General features: G+C 33.1%; 1 protein-coding gene across 12 annotated transcripts in view; it reads right to left on the bottom strand.

The window, feature by feature from the left end:
- Positions 1-15,000, bottom strand: part of FOXP2 (forkhead box P2) — a 540,259-nt gene that overhangs the window by 51,837 nt on the left and 473,422 nt on the right. For all 12 annotated transcript variants that reach the window (XM_082400044.1, XM_082400040.1, XM_082400041.1 and 9 more), the window contains 2 exons: positions 3,933-4,146; positions 2,071-2,175 (listed from right to left, as the gene is read on the bottom strand). In XM_082400044.1, the coding sequence (XP_082256170.1) occupies positions 2,071-2,175; positions 3,933-4,146 (319 nt within the window). The remainder of the gene's footprint in view (positions 1-2,070; positions 2,176-3,932; positions 4,147-15,000) is intronic.

The raw sequence follows: 15,000 nt of genomic DNA, 5'->3' as shown, positions 1-15,000 counted from the left end.
AATTAATTTAATAAAACGTTATTTTATTTCTCTTCAAATTTCCCACACATTTTTAAGAAAAAGACAATACTAGTATGGAAATATGTCTAATATTTCATTTCAGTACAGTACACTGGCATTAGCTGTATTAACAGAATTTATCACAGATCTTTGACTTACAGAATCTAAGCATATCATAACAAAAATGGACTAAATGAAAGGCCTTAAAATCTACTGTCATTTGTTCTGTCATCCCTATAAAGTTAATGGGTTGGAAAAGTGGTCAGTCTTTGGGAACAAAGTTGATATTTAATTGAAAGGAAATGCTTTTTTAATTGTAACTTCTTCAGTTTTTAAAAAATACTAACTTGAATATGAAAAAGACCCATGGAGGGTAAAATGAGAGTTCATATTTATAAGCTTGTTAGTAATAAAAATATGTATACAAATTTGAGATGAATAACAATGCTCCTTTCCATGTGCCATAAAGGAAATCATACTGAAACAAAGACATGTATTTTTTTCTTAAAGCTTTATTTTGAATTTTGTCAAAAACAACAACTTAGAGCAATAAAATGTTTGGTGACTGAGCTAGTTCTATGGCTTAAATTGCCATACTGAAGAAATAGCAGCAATAGTGCTCTAAATAATCTTAATGATAAGGAATAATATAACATGTTAATAAGGACTAATATATTCAAATGAAGAAATATGAAATTAGTTCTTTAAAGAATTATATTCTTATATCCTGTCTTTATTTTAGCAAATGTTATTTTTCTTAGAGAGGAAAACTTTAGCAAAGTTACTTAACATTTCAAGAGCTCTCTTTGCTTTTAGAACGGTCAAATCAGTTTCCTATCCAACAAAGTGGTAGCTCACAACTGTTCTGGATAATAGGAGTGCAAATTTTCATTCAAGGTCATGTAGAAAATCCATAATAATATAGGAAGATTTTTTTCTTTTAATTGGTCAGAAATAAGAAAAGGTTAAAAAAATCCTTGTGGAAGTCTTACTGTAATTCAGTTATACAGTTATTATGATGCCAAGTACTTGTGCCTTGTTGTTAAGGTGCTTTTGCTCTATACTCTGTAGTCTACCATTTGTAAACACATCTTTCTGATGTTTCTGCCAACATCCTGGCAACAAAGCAGTGCAATTTCAAATGAGCTAATTAACTTAATTGTTGATGAAGCATGAAACAGTTCATTCACCCTGTTAGCTGCTCCATGACAACATAAGAGTCTCAGCCTGTGAAGTTACTCATCTCCATAAACCTATCTGTAGCTCTCTGTTTAGATCTCTTGTATACTGAAATTGGGCGTGGAAAATGTTTCATGAAAGATGCATATTCTCATTTGAAAAAGAACCTCTTATGAATTAAAAAAAATAAATTATCACTCTATGAAGAAATTAAGGACACACAAAGTTGATTTTAAGCTAGAGAAGCAATATAATCTATCATACAAACATAGGGCCATGTATGTTTCTTTATGATTCTCAGGGCAACAAGTAACAACATGGAGAAAATAACAACTATCTTAAAATTTTAGTTACTATTAACTTTCAGTTTTTTATTCTTGCTGTTAAATAAATACATTAAATATTATTTAAAGTAAGAAATATAAAGTCTGCAATAAAAAATAAACCTTTAAAATCTGTCTTTTGTTTAAATATATGTATGTGTGTGTGTGTGTGTGTGTATATATATATATATATATATATACATATAATATGACTTCTCACATAATGTTACTGGAAATTTTTATTGAAACCTTGAAATTTAAGTGAATCCAACAAACACGTCTTCCAGTTATTAATGACACTGCTATAGTAGGGCTACTTCTTTTTTCATTCATTCAAAAACTTTTATTGGATGATTTGTAAAATGTTCTCATGAAAAGGTAAAGAGGAAGAGTTAACCGTCTTAGCCTGACTTTGCTAATCTACTTGTTGGAACACACAGAAAACTTACAGTGTGCCTTATGACGGACCTTCACTTTCTTCCTTCAGCTTTCTTTCGTTTGTTTACAACAATCTGCTTAAAACTCCCATACAATCCACTCCCTCCCCTAAAAAAAGTAAAAAACCTACTTTAAAAACTGTCCAAAGTCTTCACAAATGCTTTCACAGCCTGGCCATTTGCAAACTCCATGGCCGTAGAGAGTGTGAGAGGCCCCAGTCTCTTCATGTGATGAGCTGCAGCAAAAGAACACGGCATCAGATTGATCTCAAAAAGCCATAATCGTTGCAGGCTGCTAGCGCCTGTCAGGTTACGATCAGTGACAAACAGGTCAAAACAGGTCAATTCAGCTCAGAGCAGTCAGAAAAATTTAATCGTTCTATTGAATAGTTCAACTGCCAAGGCTAGATGATGTTCCAATTAGAGGAGAAATAGAGCCAAAGATGACTGTTAATAAACGATGAAAAACTAAGAGGACTGTATAATATCATATGCTAATCCTGCCATATGACCTTAACGTAACATTTACCTCTAAATAAAAATATATATATTCATATGTGGTCAAGTGAAAAAACCCTGTGTTTTTAAGAAAGTCATAGGAAAATCACCATAAGATTTTCGAAATGTTCTTTTTAGAGAAGATATGGACCTTTAGAATCATTTACATTGTTTAATATTTATGTGTGAACCATATATGTTTCTGCTAGTTACAGCTGATTTAAAAATTCTACTTTGGAACGGTATTCATTAGCTATCTCTTTCTACAATTATCCAAGACTTTTGATAAGTGAGTATTATATCAGATAGACAGATCCTAGAGACATCAACCAACTTCTGAACTATATAATCATCAAATTACTCTCAATTAAAACAACAGCGTGAAAGCATTCAAAGGCATACCATTTTATAATAATGAAAGCTAACAAGAAAAAAATTTTCATGATACTTCTAGGAAGACATAAAACATCACCAAACTACAGCATTATATCTTAAACTGTACTGTAATTATATGTACGTTTCTTTGAAAAAACATTTGCTTAGGGGAAAGGGTTTGTGGCAGCTAGGCAGGTATTCACATACATAACAGAACACTATTAATCCACTCCACTTAAATATGAATTTTACAGCTATATATCATATGAGACTAAGCCATTCTGTTAAGAAGTCCTACACTTATGCTTCATCTTTTAAAAAGATAGTTTTCATATTGAGCAATATTTTAGCTTCTATAGTTTATGTAAATTACATTAAAGGACCTGATTAGATAACGATATGCCTGCATAAACAGAACTAAATGGACAAAAAAGTACATGGGTGATCCTTTTACAAAGGCAGTTTTTACACAACTAAAATAAAACAGTAAGTTGAAAAATCACCTAACATAATGTACTCAGTGTTGGTAACTGAAATCAAATAATTTTTCTTTATGAATATTGAGGTAAATTTATTCAGAAAGTTACCACCGTAAGTTCATTTTTATTATATATTTATAATTCCATCATGCCACAACCATAAAAAAGGCAAACCAGATCTTCTATCTTCTGGTTTATGATACCTGTGTTTATATGTTTATGTATATCCATTCTGTTTTCTAAGCACATGTTTGTAACATATATAAGGGGGATATATATGCATCTTTAATTATTTGAAACTGGTTAAGTTTTAAAATGGTAAAAATGTTCTCATTTCAGCAATCAGGTTAATCACAACACCTTAGCCATAAAAATATATTGACACAATAATTCTGCATGCACTTATTAACAAATAACTTTTTTCAGGAAATTCCCCACTCTATCCATTAAACTGCTGGTATCTGAACTGCTTTTTTTCTAATGAAAATAATATAAATACAAATAATCTAAAGGTTTCTATCTATTTAATTAGTTGTTCTACACATTCTGCCCCTGTTAAGTACAAATCATTATTTTTAGTTTCACAAATGGTGAAAGTAAAGTTTGGTGATATGTAACAGAATGTATCTCCTGAGATTTACCTGTCTCGCCTTGCATTTAGAACTGAAGACTGTCCATTCACCATGGAGTGATGGGTTATTGGTGGTGACGCTTTGGAAGCGGTGGGGGAGGTAGTCGAGGAGGAATTGTTAGTAGTGAGGTCTAGCCCTCCATGCTTAATGCCGTTGTCTTCCATACTGTGAACTCCAGTCACTTCTTTCCATAACTGCTGAATCTCAGCAGGACTTAAGCCAGCTATAAAGTGAAAGAAAGCCCCACTAATATAACAAAGTAAATTTCATATAATGAGCTTAGTATTATCACTGGATTAAGGCCAACCACGAAAGTGATGTTACCAGAATTATTAATATATGATAATAAACCACTTTATACCATCAGCACTATCGTTTTCTCTTCAATAATCAGTTATTTGTTAAAGACTACCAATTCAAGAACAGTACTAGAAATAATAGTATTCGGAATAATATCAAGGATCAGTAGAAAAAACACAGCAACTTCCATTTGAAAATTAAACTATTCAACTTTTAACTTTTTAACTATTTAACTTTATTCAAGCTTTTACTTATTGCTAGTATGAAGTTTTTATCAGTGAGGAACTGAAAGAACATTTGGAAATAACACATATCAAAAGAAATGAAAAAAGAAGTAACGTGGGAAACACAAATGTCAGGGGAAAACAGCAGACACTCACGTTAAAAGAAAAATAGATTTGACAATTATCTAGTTATTTTGATCTTTGTCAGAATGGCCAAGGAAATAACTGAATTTCATTTTGAGGTCCTGAATAAGCCAATATGCTAACTTACATGGATTAATTAAGCAGATAATATCTAAATTTCTCCTTCATTTTATGACTGATAGAATAAATCAACTACTCATTTTAAACAAATTCCTGGCTCAGATTATGTAAATTTACCTGACTTATGATGAATGAAAATAGAAAAGCTAGGTACAATACTTTAGCTTTTCACTGTAATTTTGAAATAAGGAATTGAGAGACTGTTATTTACAGTACTTGACTTACAAAACATTACTTATATATGCCAATTTCTGTGCCTTCATATATTCTTTATATACCTTATGCTCCTTAATCCTTACTACAGTCCAATGGAGCTGATACTTTTATTGTAACCAACTTATTTATGGATAAGGAAGCAAAGTGGGAGAGAGGTTCAAAAATATATCTAAGGTCACAAAGCTTATGTGTGATAAAGCTGTGATTTAAATCCAGGCAGTCTGACTTGAATGCCTTTGCTCCTAAAATATTTTATTAAAAATATGAAAACTGTTGAATAAAGATATACAGGAGAAAATGTACTTGTAATTATAATTGCTATCATTTATTGAGCATCTACTATATTCTGGCACTTTACATTCATAATCTAAATTAACCTCACCTGACCTTAGGAATCATTACATTTTATCGATGAGGGCATGGAGGCTCAGAAAGATTAACTCTGTTGCCCCAATCACCAAGCTCATAACCAGTGGACAGAATTCAAACCTGATGCCCTGTGGGTCCAAAATCTATGCTTTTTATTACTGTGTTCATCTACAGCATATGATATAAGGATGAAAATGCTAATCAAACTTCCCCTGCCCCTCCCCCCACATCAGATGCTCTAGTGATGCTGATCAATTGCGAGCTGCGTGAGAGTGAAGTGGCATGGAATGGGCAGGGGAGACTGGGGAAAGAGAACAGAGTATGATGGTGAGGAGAGCTCTCTCACCCCTACCCCTGCAAGTGGAAAAAATCATTGATCTAGACATAGTGGTAAATAGCCCAGAGCAATAGAAGAATTTTCAATGTTCCAAACATAACTTCTGGTCAAGTTATTCATCACAGTGGAAACCTTAAACTGCTATGCCCATCACAATTTCAAACAGACAGTTTTACTGAAAGCTATCATTCTGGTGATTCTGGCTCCTCAAGATTTTAAGACATGGCCTGAGACTAAAGACAAGACAGGGTGACTCAGATTCCCAAAGTTATTAAAAGCTGTTTTTTCTATAAAGAAGAGGATGGGTTAATAAAGAAAGGTATTTCTGTTACATAGGAAGTAATTTCTATATAAAGATCATTAACGATTGCTTTAATTCTAGCTTTAATGTGGGATACTGAAACTTTTCTGACCGTGACTTTTTGTTACCTGGCTGCATGTGTTAGGTGTCCTAACAGCAAAACTCCACGAGTAAATCCTTTTCTGTGAGAGCATCAACACATCCACTGCATCAGAACTCTCTGCTCTCTCTCTCTGCTCCACCGTCAGCTCTTGCCTGGACCACTGCTATAGCTTCCTGACTGTCCTCCTGTTTTCACCTTGGCTTTGGCTAATTTACTTTTCATCTATCAGCCCAAAGTTATCTCTCTAAAGGTAAATGAGGCCATGGCACTTCCCCAACAAGCCCTCCAATGGCTTTCCAGCCTACAATGGCTTTGAACTTAGAGACAAAAAAAAAAAAGAAAAAAAAGAAAAGAAAAAAAAAACTTACCATGGCCCATGAGGTGCTGGCAGTTATTATTTGGCTCTTGCCTGTCTCTCTGACCTCATCCATCGCTGTCTCTCTCCGTTTCATTCTGTTACACTAGCTTTCTGCTCTTTCTCGAATGCATCAAACATTTGCTCCCTTTCGAGCTTTCCTCTGGCAGCCCTCACAGCCTAGGCCCCTCTGGTTGCAAATCTTCTCAAGACTTCTTCCCTCCCTTCTCTCAGCTGGTTCAAGGGTCACCTCCTGTGAGAGATCTCTGACCACACTTATCAACCACTGCCCCTCCCCACCTGCCTTTTATCGTGCCCTTCCACCTCACCCTACTTTATTTTTCTTTAGGGCATTTATCGGCCCCTAAACTATATTATTTATTTGTTTTACAGTCTCCCTCCACCATTTTCTAAGAGCAAGGATTTCTTATTTTACTGGTAGACCCCCCCAGTGCCTAGAACAGTGCCTGGTATGTGCTCAAGAAATAGTTGTTGATTTAATTGATTAAAACGGGTTCATACAGTTCTCGAAGACATACTGGTTTGTACACAGAAGTTCTGTGACTCTTAAAGGGCACACTGTTTATAACCATTGCTCTCCTATAAGGCCAATGTCTAAAGAATTATAAATGGTACTAGTTGATTCTAACAGACTGAGTGGCTAATAACATTTTATATTTTGGCTAAAGACTCTTAGATGTTTTCTGAAACTATACCAGTTAAAAATGTTATTAATAATTTAGTTTTTGGATTTTATTAATAATTTAGTTAACCTAAATATCCACTTCCATTCTAAAAGTAGAATTCCATTAAACTATTCATTTGCCTTGAAAATTAGTGGTATCACCATGATATCACAATGATAGGGTGACAAACAGTAGGCATATAAACATTTGATAAATAAAATAACCTGGTCATCATCCAAATAACAATCCTTAATTAAAAGAATATTTTAAAAATTTTAAATATTTATATATTTTAAATATTTAATTTTAACTATTTTAAATAAGGGACAGAGAATAAATAATGTCAAAAAGAGATTCCTGTTAGCGAAACTAGCTCCCCAAAGCATCTACATATCAGAATCACTTGGGGATCTTTTAAAATTTCCAGTGCCGTGACCATAGCCCCAACAAATCAAATCACCATTTCTAGTAGCTTTTGAAGCTCCACAGATGATTCCAATGTACAGATAATTTGGGGGGAATTTTTTTTTAAGTAAACTATTACATGAGTTTTACATGCCCATGAGACAAAGTTTTCGCATCAACTTGCTTAGCTATTTTCTACGGATACAAAACTATTTATGAAAACGAAACAACTAGCCAATCCATTTTGCAGCATTTTGAAAGTTTGGGGAGTTTTTATGTTTTGATGATAGGCAAGAAGTAATTTACTTTTTCAGGCAGTAATATAACAAATTCAGCATTTCCTAAACTGTGTCCTATGGAACAGTACTCTCTAAATGCTGTTAGTCTAAGAGATCTCAGAGGCCTGTTGTTTCCATCTCGGAGACCCCTGGTTCATGTTAGCAAGTAAAACAGTTCTGAGATATCTGTCTAGTAACAAAGAAAACTTGAGTCTCTTTCTTAAACTCAGTGTTTTGCAAATATGTTTGAAGGAAAAAAATTAACTCAACAGATTCTTTTTACAATTACACTAATTTATTTCAGTTTTAAATACCAGGTATAGGCTTAGGATTCAAGTGATCTCCAACCCAGGCCCTTTCCCTGAATTGCAGGCTGCCTATTTGGCATCTCCACATAACCCTAACAAATTTTCAAATCTTACATGTCCAAAACTAAGCTCCTGTTTATACAGCTCCTCTGACCCTAACCCACTCCTCTAGCAGGTTTCTTTGTCCGTTTTTTTTAACAGATACTTATATAGTGCTTCTCATATGCCAGTTACTTTTCCAAAGGCTTCATACATAATAACTAATGTAAGGCCCAAACCACTATTACTGCTTTTATTATTATTATTACCATCATTATTTTCATTTTAGAGATGAGGACACTGAGGCACAGGAAAGTTAAGTAACTTGCTCAAGAGCTAATACGTGGCCGAGTTCCCCTCACATTTTCAGGTCATTTCTCACACAGCCCCTTCCCAGGACTCCTTTCCTGGCTACCTTGTCTACAAAAGTTCAACTCCTCCCTTCTCCTGTGGTTGCTTAATTTTTTCCTATCCTTGCTTTTTAATTTTTCTCCTTAGCAGTTACCACTATATATTTTACTTGACTTATTTGTTGTCTGTCTTCTACAGTCTGTCTTGTTACATTTTTTACACTAAAATGTAAGTTTTATGATGGCAGAGTTTGCTGTCTGTTTTCGTCATGGCTTTATTCCCAGCGCCTATACGAGTGCCTGCAGTGAGCAAAAACTCAATGAATATTACTTAATAGAGCTGTTCAGGGACTTCCCTGGTGGCGCAGTGGTTAAGAATCCGCCTGCCAATGCAGGGGACATGGGTCTGAGCCCTGGTCCAGGAAGATCCCACATGCCGTGGAGCAACTAAGCCCATGCGCCACAACTACTGAGCCTGTGCTCTAGAGCCCGCACGCCACAACTACTGAAGCCTGTGCGCCTAGAGCCCATGCTCTGCAACAAGAGAAGCCACCGCAATGAGAAGCCCGTGCACCGCAATGAAGAGTAGCCCTAGCTCGCCACAACTAGAGAAAAGCCCACACGCAGCAAGGAAGCCCCAACACAGCCAAAAATAAACAAACAAACAAACAAACAAATAAATAAAAGAGCTGTTCAATGGACCAGAACACTAGTGTAGTGGCAAGCACAATCTGGGAATCAGTGGACTATAGTATCACAGAATATTAGTCAACTTAAAATCTTAAGTGAAGATTATTCATTTTTCCTTTAAAACATATTTCAAGGATATATACATACAATACCACTGCTGAAAAGTTTTATAATTTCATAATTTAAAAATTCCTTGCCCACAAAAAATTGAGAAACCCTATTCTACTTTTGTATGGTGACTTGGGCTTCATTCACTGCCAGGACTACAAATAAGCATTAAAAGGTTTCTTTTTCCAGGAGTTGAGAGAATAAAAAGAAGAATTCCTAATCAAATTGCATATAATATGACAGATAAAGCAATTAAATAATAATTCTTTATTTCTAGAGCTAGAGTTTGCAGAGTACTGGGTGCCAAGCACTCTGCTAAGAATTAATGAAAATTTTATCATTCATATCGAGATTATACATTCTTGGGGCATACAAGGTTTAAAAGTTTCACTTATTGGTAAAAATTACTTGAGCATCTTTTTCACACTCAAAAATAAACGATTCTTTCCACGTCCTTTTATTTTTTACGTCCAGTAATTACTTTTTAATATTAAATAATTTTAATATAGTATGATATAAAGTCAGTCTACTGTGAATTTTTAATTAACTTATTTTCTAGGGTTATTTACAATTAAAAGTAATAAAAGTGAATTTTGGTAAAAGTATTTGTATTATTCATATATTTTATTGAATGATCTGATATTCAATACTTGAAATTATTGAAATATTATCATTAATTTTCACTTTTCATCTTAAATTTTACATTTTGAAAAACTAGTATACACGCATGGCCAAAATAATTGAATCACAGAGAAGGGTATGCATTGCAAAATTAAATTTCCATACCAGCCCTGACCTCTGGGTCCCCAGTATTCCTCTCCAGTGGCAACCATTATTCCAGTTTCTGAGCTACCTTCAGAAAGCCAAGTGTTCATTTATAATTTGCCAAACCTAACATCTTATTGATCTGTATTTGACTAGGGGTTTACTATGACCTGTAGGTAATATGCCCATCTTTAAAATGTACTTTCAGTGACAGGTGGATGTACCTAATACACATTTCGTCCAAATGCTGAATTACAAGAAATAAAAATAGCTATTTGGCTGAAACTGAGACCACAGGCAAATATCTCCACCAAGGAAAGAATTTCTGGGATACAGGAATATATCTGATGTAAAAAAATTCCTGCTATGATTTTACTATTAAAATTTTTACAGGCTGCATTTTTACAGTCTGATATTCTATTACAAAAACAATGATTTCTTATTTTTCTTGATCATGACATTTTAATGTGGCAAAGTTGACGTTTTCCTTTTAAGTCTTCCCTCAACACATAAAGAATTGACAAATAGAACTTTTTTTTAAGGGAGATGGCCTAAATGGCATTAAACCCATTTTAATATACATATGTTAGTATACTAAACAATTCTACAACAATTAGAATTATGATATAATTTAATCTCCCTCTTCCTGTTGCATTTAAATTTTCTCAACAACTAACTCAACATATTTTTAATATTTCCCTATGTATTTATTTATCCCTAAGTTAGTTTTTATGCATAACAGCATTCACAAGTAACTTTGCAAAGTTTTATTCCCACTATAATAAATGTACCTTCAAACTTTAGCTCATTGATGGAGTTTTCAGCATGTAAAACCCCAAAGGAGATTTTCCTAAATTACAAATAGAAGATTTACTGGTATTGGAAAGGGAATACTAAAATGGTAACAATAATTCTGCATGACGTACATTGTTCATAGTGCTTGGTGCTGTTACCCTGATTAGATATATGTTCTATGTAAGCCCATGATCACAGATTAAGCAAAAAAATCAAGGATGCCAGAGTGGTGTTGAAGTAGCCATTTGGCTATTTGGATTTCCATAAGCAAAGCATGAAGTCCAAGCCAAATAGCTGACTTTGGCTGAATACTGATGCCAAAGAAAAACTTCAGCACAGTCCTAACTCAGCATGAAGGACATTATATTTTATTTAAAAAGATATCATTTTCTTTACTGTTCAACAGATTCCAAGCTCATCTAGTTCTACAAGGTGTTAGTTTAAACCAGGACTGGCTGCTTATCTAGCATTCCCTGTTTGGTCTTTCAGATTGGTAATGAAAATGTTTGTTTTAGATAGCTTCTACAAATTCAAAAATATTTTAAAAGCTGGAATTAAACATGTACACATATACAAATATATATGTGTGTGTGTATATATATATCCCTATAGTAATACTAAACCTATGAATATATTATGTATTGGGATACACTGACTTCTATCTTATGTCAAAAACATATCAAAGTTTAAAGTGCATGTCACAATAATTTCCTATTTTTTAACCTGTAGACAGTGGTACTGGGTCATGAAAATATGTCACTAATTAATTACTAGTTGATATTTAAAGTACACATTGTATCAAATAGCTTTATAATCAGTATTTTATTCAAGATTGATTTACAAATCCATCCTTTTTTGACTTCTGTATACCTACAGTCACTCTATATACATACTTAGAGATTGTAATTTAATTGCCTATTTCACATTAAAATCCAATATTATAGTAATGTTCATGATGGCTTGAAATGCTTAATATTTAAAATGCCTTACTTTAAAATGATAAAATACATTATATCATTTTGCAATATAGAGAAAAATGTCTGTAAATCTCCTTATCAAAATTATAATTTTGTTACATCTATCTGATTCTCATGTACATATTTTTATATGGTTGAAAGAAATTGTAACTTTAAAAGTAGTCTGAGCAAGCTGTGTTAAATCATGGGGATAAATATTGCAAATATAGCATATTTTTAAAGATACAATGAGAATATCATCATTGCATGTTAATCCTACTTGGTTTTCATATTGCTATTATTTGTGGCTAATCAATCAGCCAACCAAAAACCTGAGGCAAAGTGAACTGCAAATTGATAAAAAAAATATATTAATTGTCCAAAATAACCAGTAACTGAGGCAGAAATGATTCAGGGCTTACATTATCTAACAATTATTTCTTTACTTTCTCCTATTCTGAGATTCCAGAAGAGCACTATGAACTTATGTTCCTTTACTGTAGCTGATTTATGACACATTCTGCCTGTGTTTGGCTGATGGGACTCTCCACAATGGCACTTTTCACACATTCATCTAAACAGCTGGAAACACAATGATGACTTCCATCTTTTTTGTTTGGACCTAGAGATTATCATACTAAGTGAAGTAAGCCAGACAGAGAAAGACAAGTATCATATGATATCACTTATATGTGGAACCTAAAAATAAAAAATGATACATATATACAAAACAGAAATAAACCCACAGACACAGAAAACAAATTTATTGTTACCAAAGGGGAAAAGTGGTGGGGAGGGATAAATTAGGAGTTTGGGATTAACATATACACACTACTATACATAAAATAGATAACCAGCAAGGACCTACTGTGTAGCACAGCAAACTATACTCAATATTTTGTAATAACCTATAAGGGAAAAGAATCTAAAAAAGAATATATATATATATATCTGAATCACTTTGCTGTACACCTGAAACTAACACAACATTGTAAATCAACTACACTTCAATTAAAAATGTTTCTTAAAAAATACACTTTCTGCTCAAACCCAGATATGTTTTCAGATTTACTTCCTGTCCCTCAATGTTCTCCATTCTGTGAGTTTTATTTCTCATATATCTTACGGAGAATACAAATAGAAGAAAGTAAGTGGTGATCATTTTGTTGGGTAGAGAAATAGTGAATCACTATGTTGTACAGACCAGGAACTAACCCAGTGTTGTAGGTCAATCATTTCATGATGCATGTAAGTCAAATCATTATGTTGCATTATGCTGTATGAAGTTATACAGTGCTGTGTGTAAATTATAAAACTGGAAGGAAAAAAACAAATAGAAGAAAAAAAAGAAGATAATTCTGTCAAAAGAAAGCTCAGAAACTAGAGAAAGTTTTCATTTGAAAACTATTAGAATGGTTATATCATAATGAATTTTCTTGTTCACAAGATATTTGTATGCTTGTTTTGGAAGAATGCAGTTTAGCAAATATATTTCAGATAAGTTACATCTTGTTTCTACGAACATCTATTTTAAACATTCTTGAAATGTTTGTTTGAATGGTTTTACTCAAACAAAATCATACTTCTCTATTGAGGAGAGAAAAAAACCCAGATCCCAAGTATAGACTTTATTTAAATTTTACTAAGAAAATCAATGACATAAATTTATTGCTTCTGTTTTAGTACAGTTTCTATGAAAGAAATCTATATTTACGTTGAACTAATTTATAAACGCCTTTATTTTTTTAACCTTATTTCTTTCTTTGTCCTCAAGTTGTATTTATTTTTCCAAAAAAACAATTATTTGTGAATAGAACATTCACTGCTGTGGTGACACTATGGTTTATTCCAATTCTCTTTGGAATGATACAGAAAAGTGGGTTTATTGCCTTGTTTTTCTTTCACTATTTAAACTTTATCTCTCTTGATTTCCTAGGAGTGATTCAGTCAGGTGAATTAGAGGATCCGAAGTCAAATGAAAGAGGAATTCTGGGAAAAATAAGCCATGGAGACAGTAATTTGATAAATAAAGAGAAAAACATTTACCACAATATTTATAATTTAATGTGTCCAAAATAATAATTATGTGTATTTAAAAGACTCTTTTATTAGCCCAATTATAATTTTTGTATATTTAATTGTTCTTGATTTTCTTCCGTGTATCCTATAGAGTCAGAAAAATGCACAGCAAGTACTACTGCAATGTGAGCCCCTCTGGAACAAATATAAGTGACTTGAATGAAAGTTCACTTGGATTAAAGTTGTTCCAACAAAATCCAAATGGAAATTAGAATATGCTTTTAGGATGTTTATGGATACATGACTTTTACCTGTATTGAGAATTTTAGCACACAAAGAATCATTCTGTTTACCATTCTTTTTCATTTTTTTTTTACTTAGAACTCTTTCCATTTCCCAAAAGTTGAGTCAAATAATGAATATATACAATTGTATATTTGTATGGTATTGTATTATTGAATTATCAAAGTACATCCGAAGTTTTCTTGTCAGAAAAACAAGAATACAATTGCCAGCTTTTTAAAGCTGTAATTCACAATACAGTACATGTATACGCAATATCCTTTTAGAGAAAGGAGGATCAATATGGTCCCAGGACGCATGATGAGGTCCCCCAAAGCATAACTGGGACTATTCTCTGTAGAAATACATAAAGCGTTCCTTTTATATATAGCGTGAAGATTAGGAGCGTCTATCTTTTTCTTATCAGTTGTCCACCGAAACTCCTATCAGCTCACTTATGTTAAATAGAGTGTTGTTAGCCTTCCCACTAATCCAATTCCCTGCAGATCTTCAGTGTGTATTCAATAGCTTGAATTCAATAGCTTGAATTGTGTTGCCCTTATACATTTTCTTTCATAAGACTAATAAATACACATTTAATATCTAACAAAGCACTTGAAAGCAGTTTACTGCACACTTAAAAAGCAGTGTGGAGTAAAACTTCTGAGTCTCAAGAAAAAGGGGCATGCAACCATGTTAACAGTCATTTTTTTTTAAATTTTTATTTTATATTGGGGTATAGTTGAATTACAATGTGTGTTAGTTTGAGGTGTACAGCAAAGTGATTCAGTTATACATATACATGTATCTATTCTTTTTCAGATTCTTTTCCCATACAGGTTATTACAGAATACTGAGTAGAGTTCCCTGTGCTATATAGCCGGTCCTTGTTGGTTATCTATTCTATACATAGTAGAATGTATATGT

Source organism: Balaenoptera borealis (genome assembly GCF_965194805.1).
Source record: "Balaenoptera borealis genome assembly, chromosome: 7".
Lineage (NCBI taxonomy): Eukaryota > Metazoa > Chordata > Mammalia > Artiodactyla > Balaenopteridae > Balaenoptera > Balaenoptera borealis.
The sequence above is the reverse complement of the archived record's forward strand: the minus strand, read 5'-3'. Positions and strand labels throughout refer to the sequence as shown.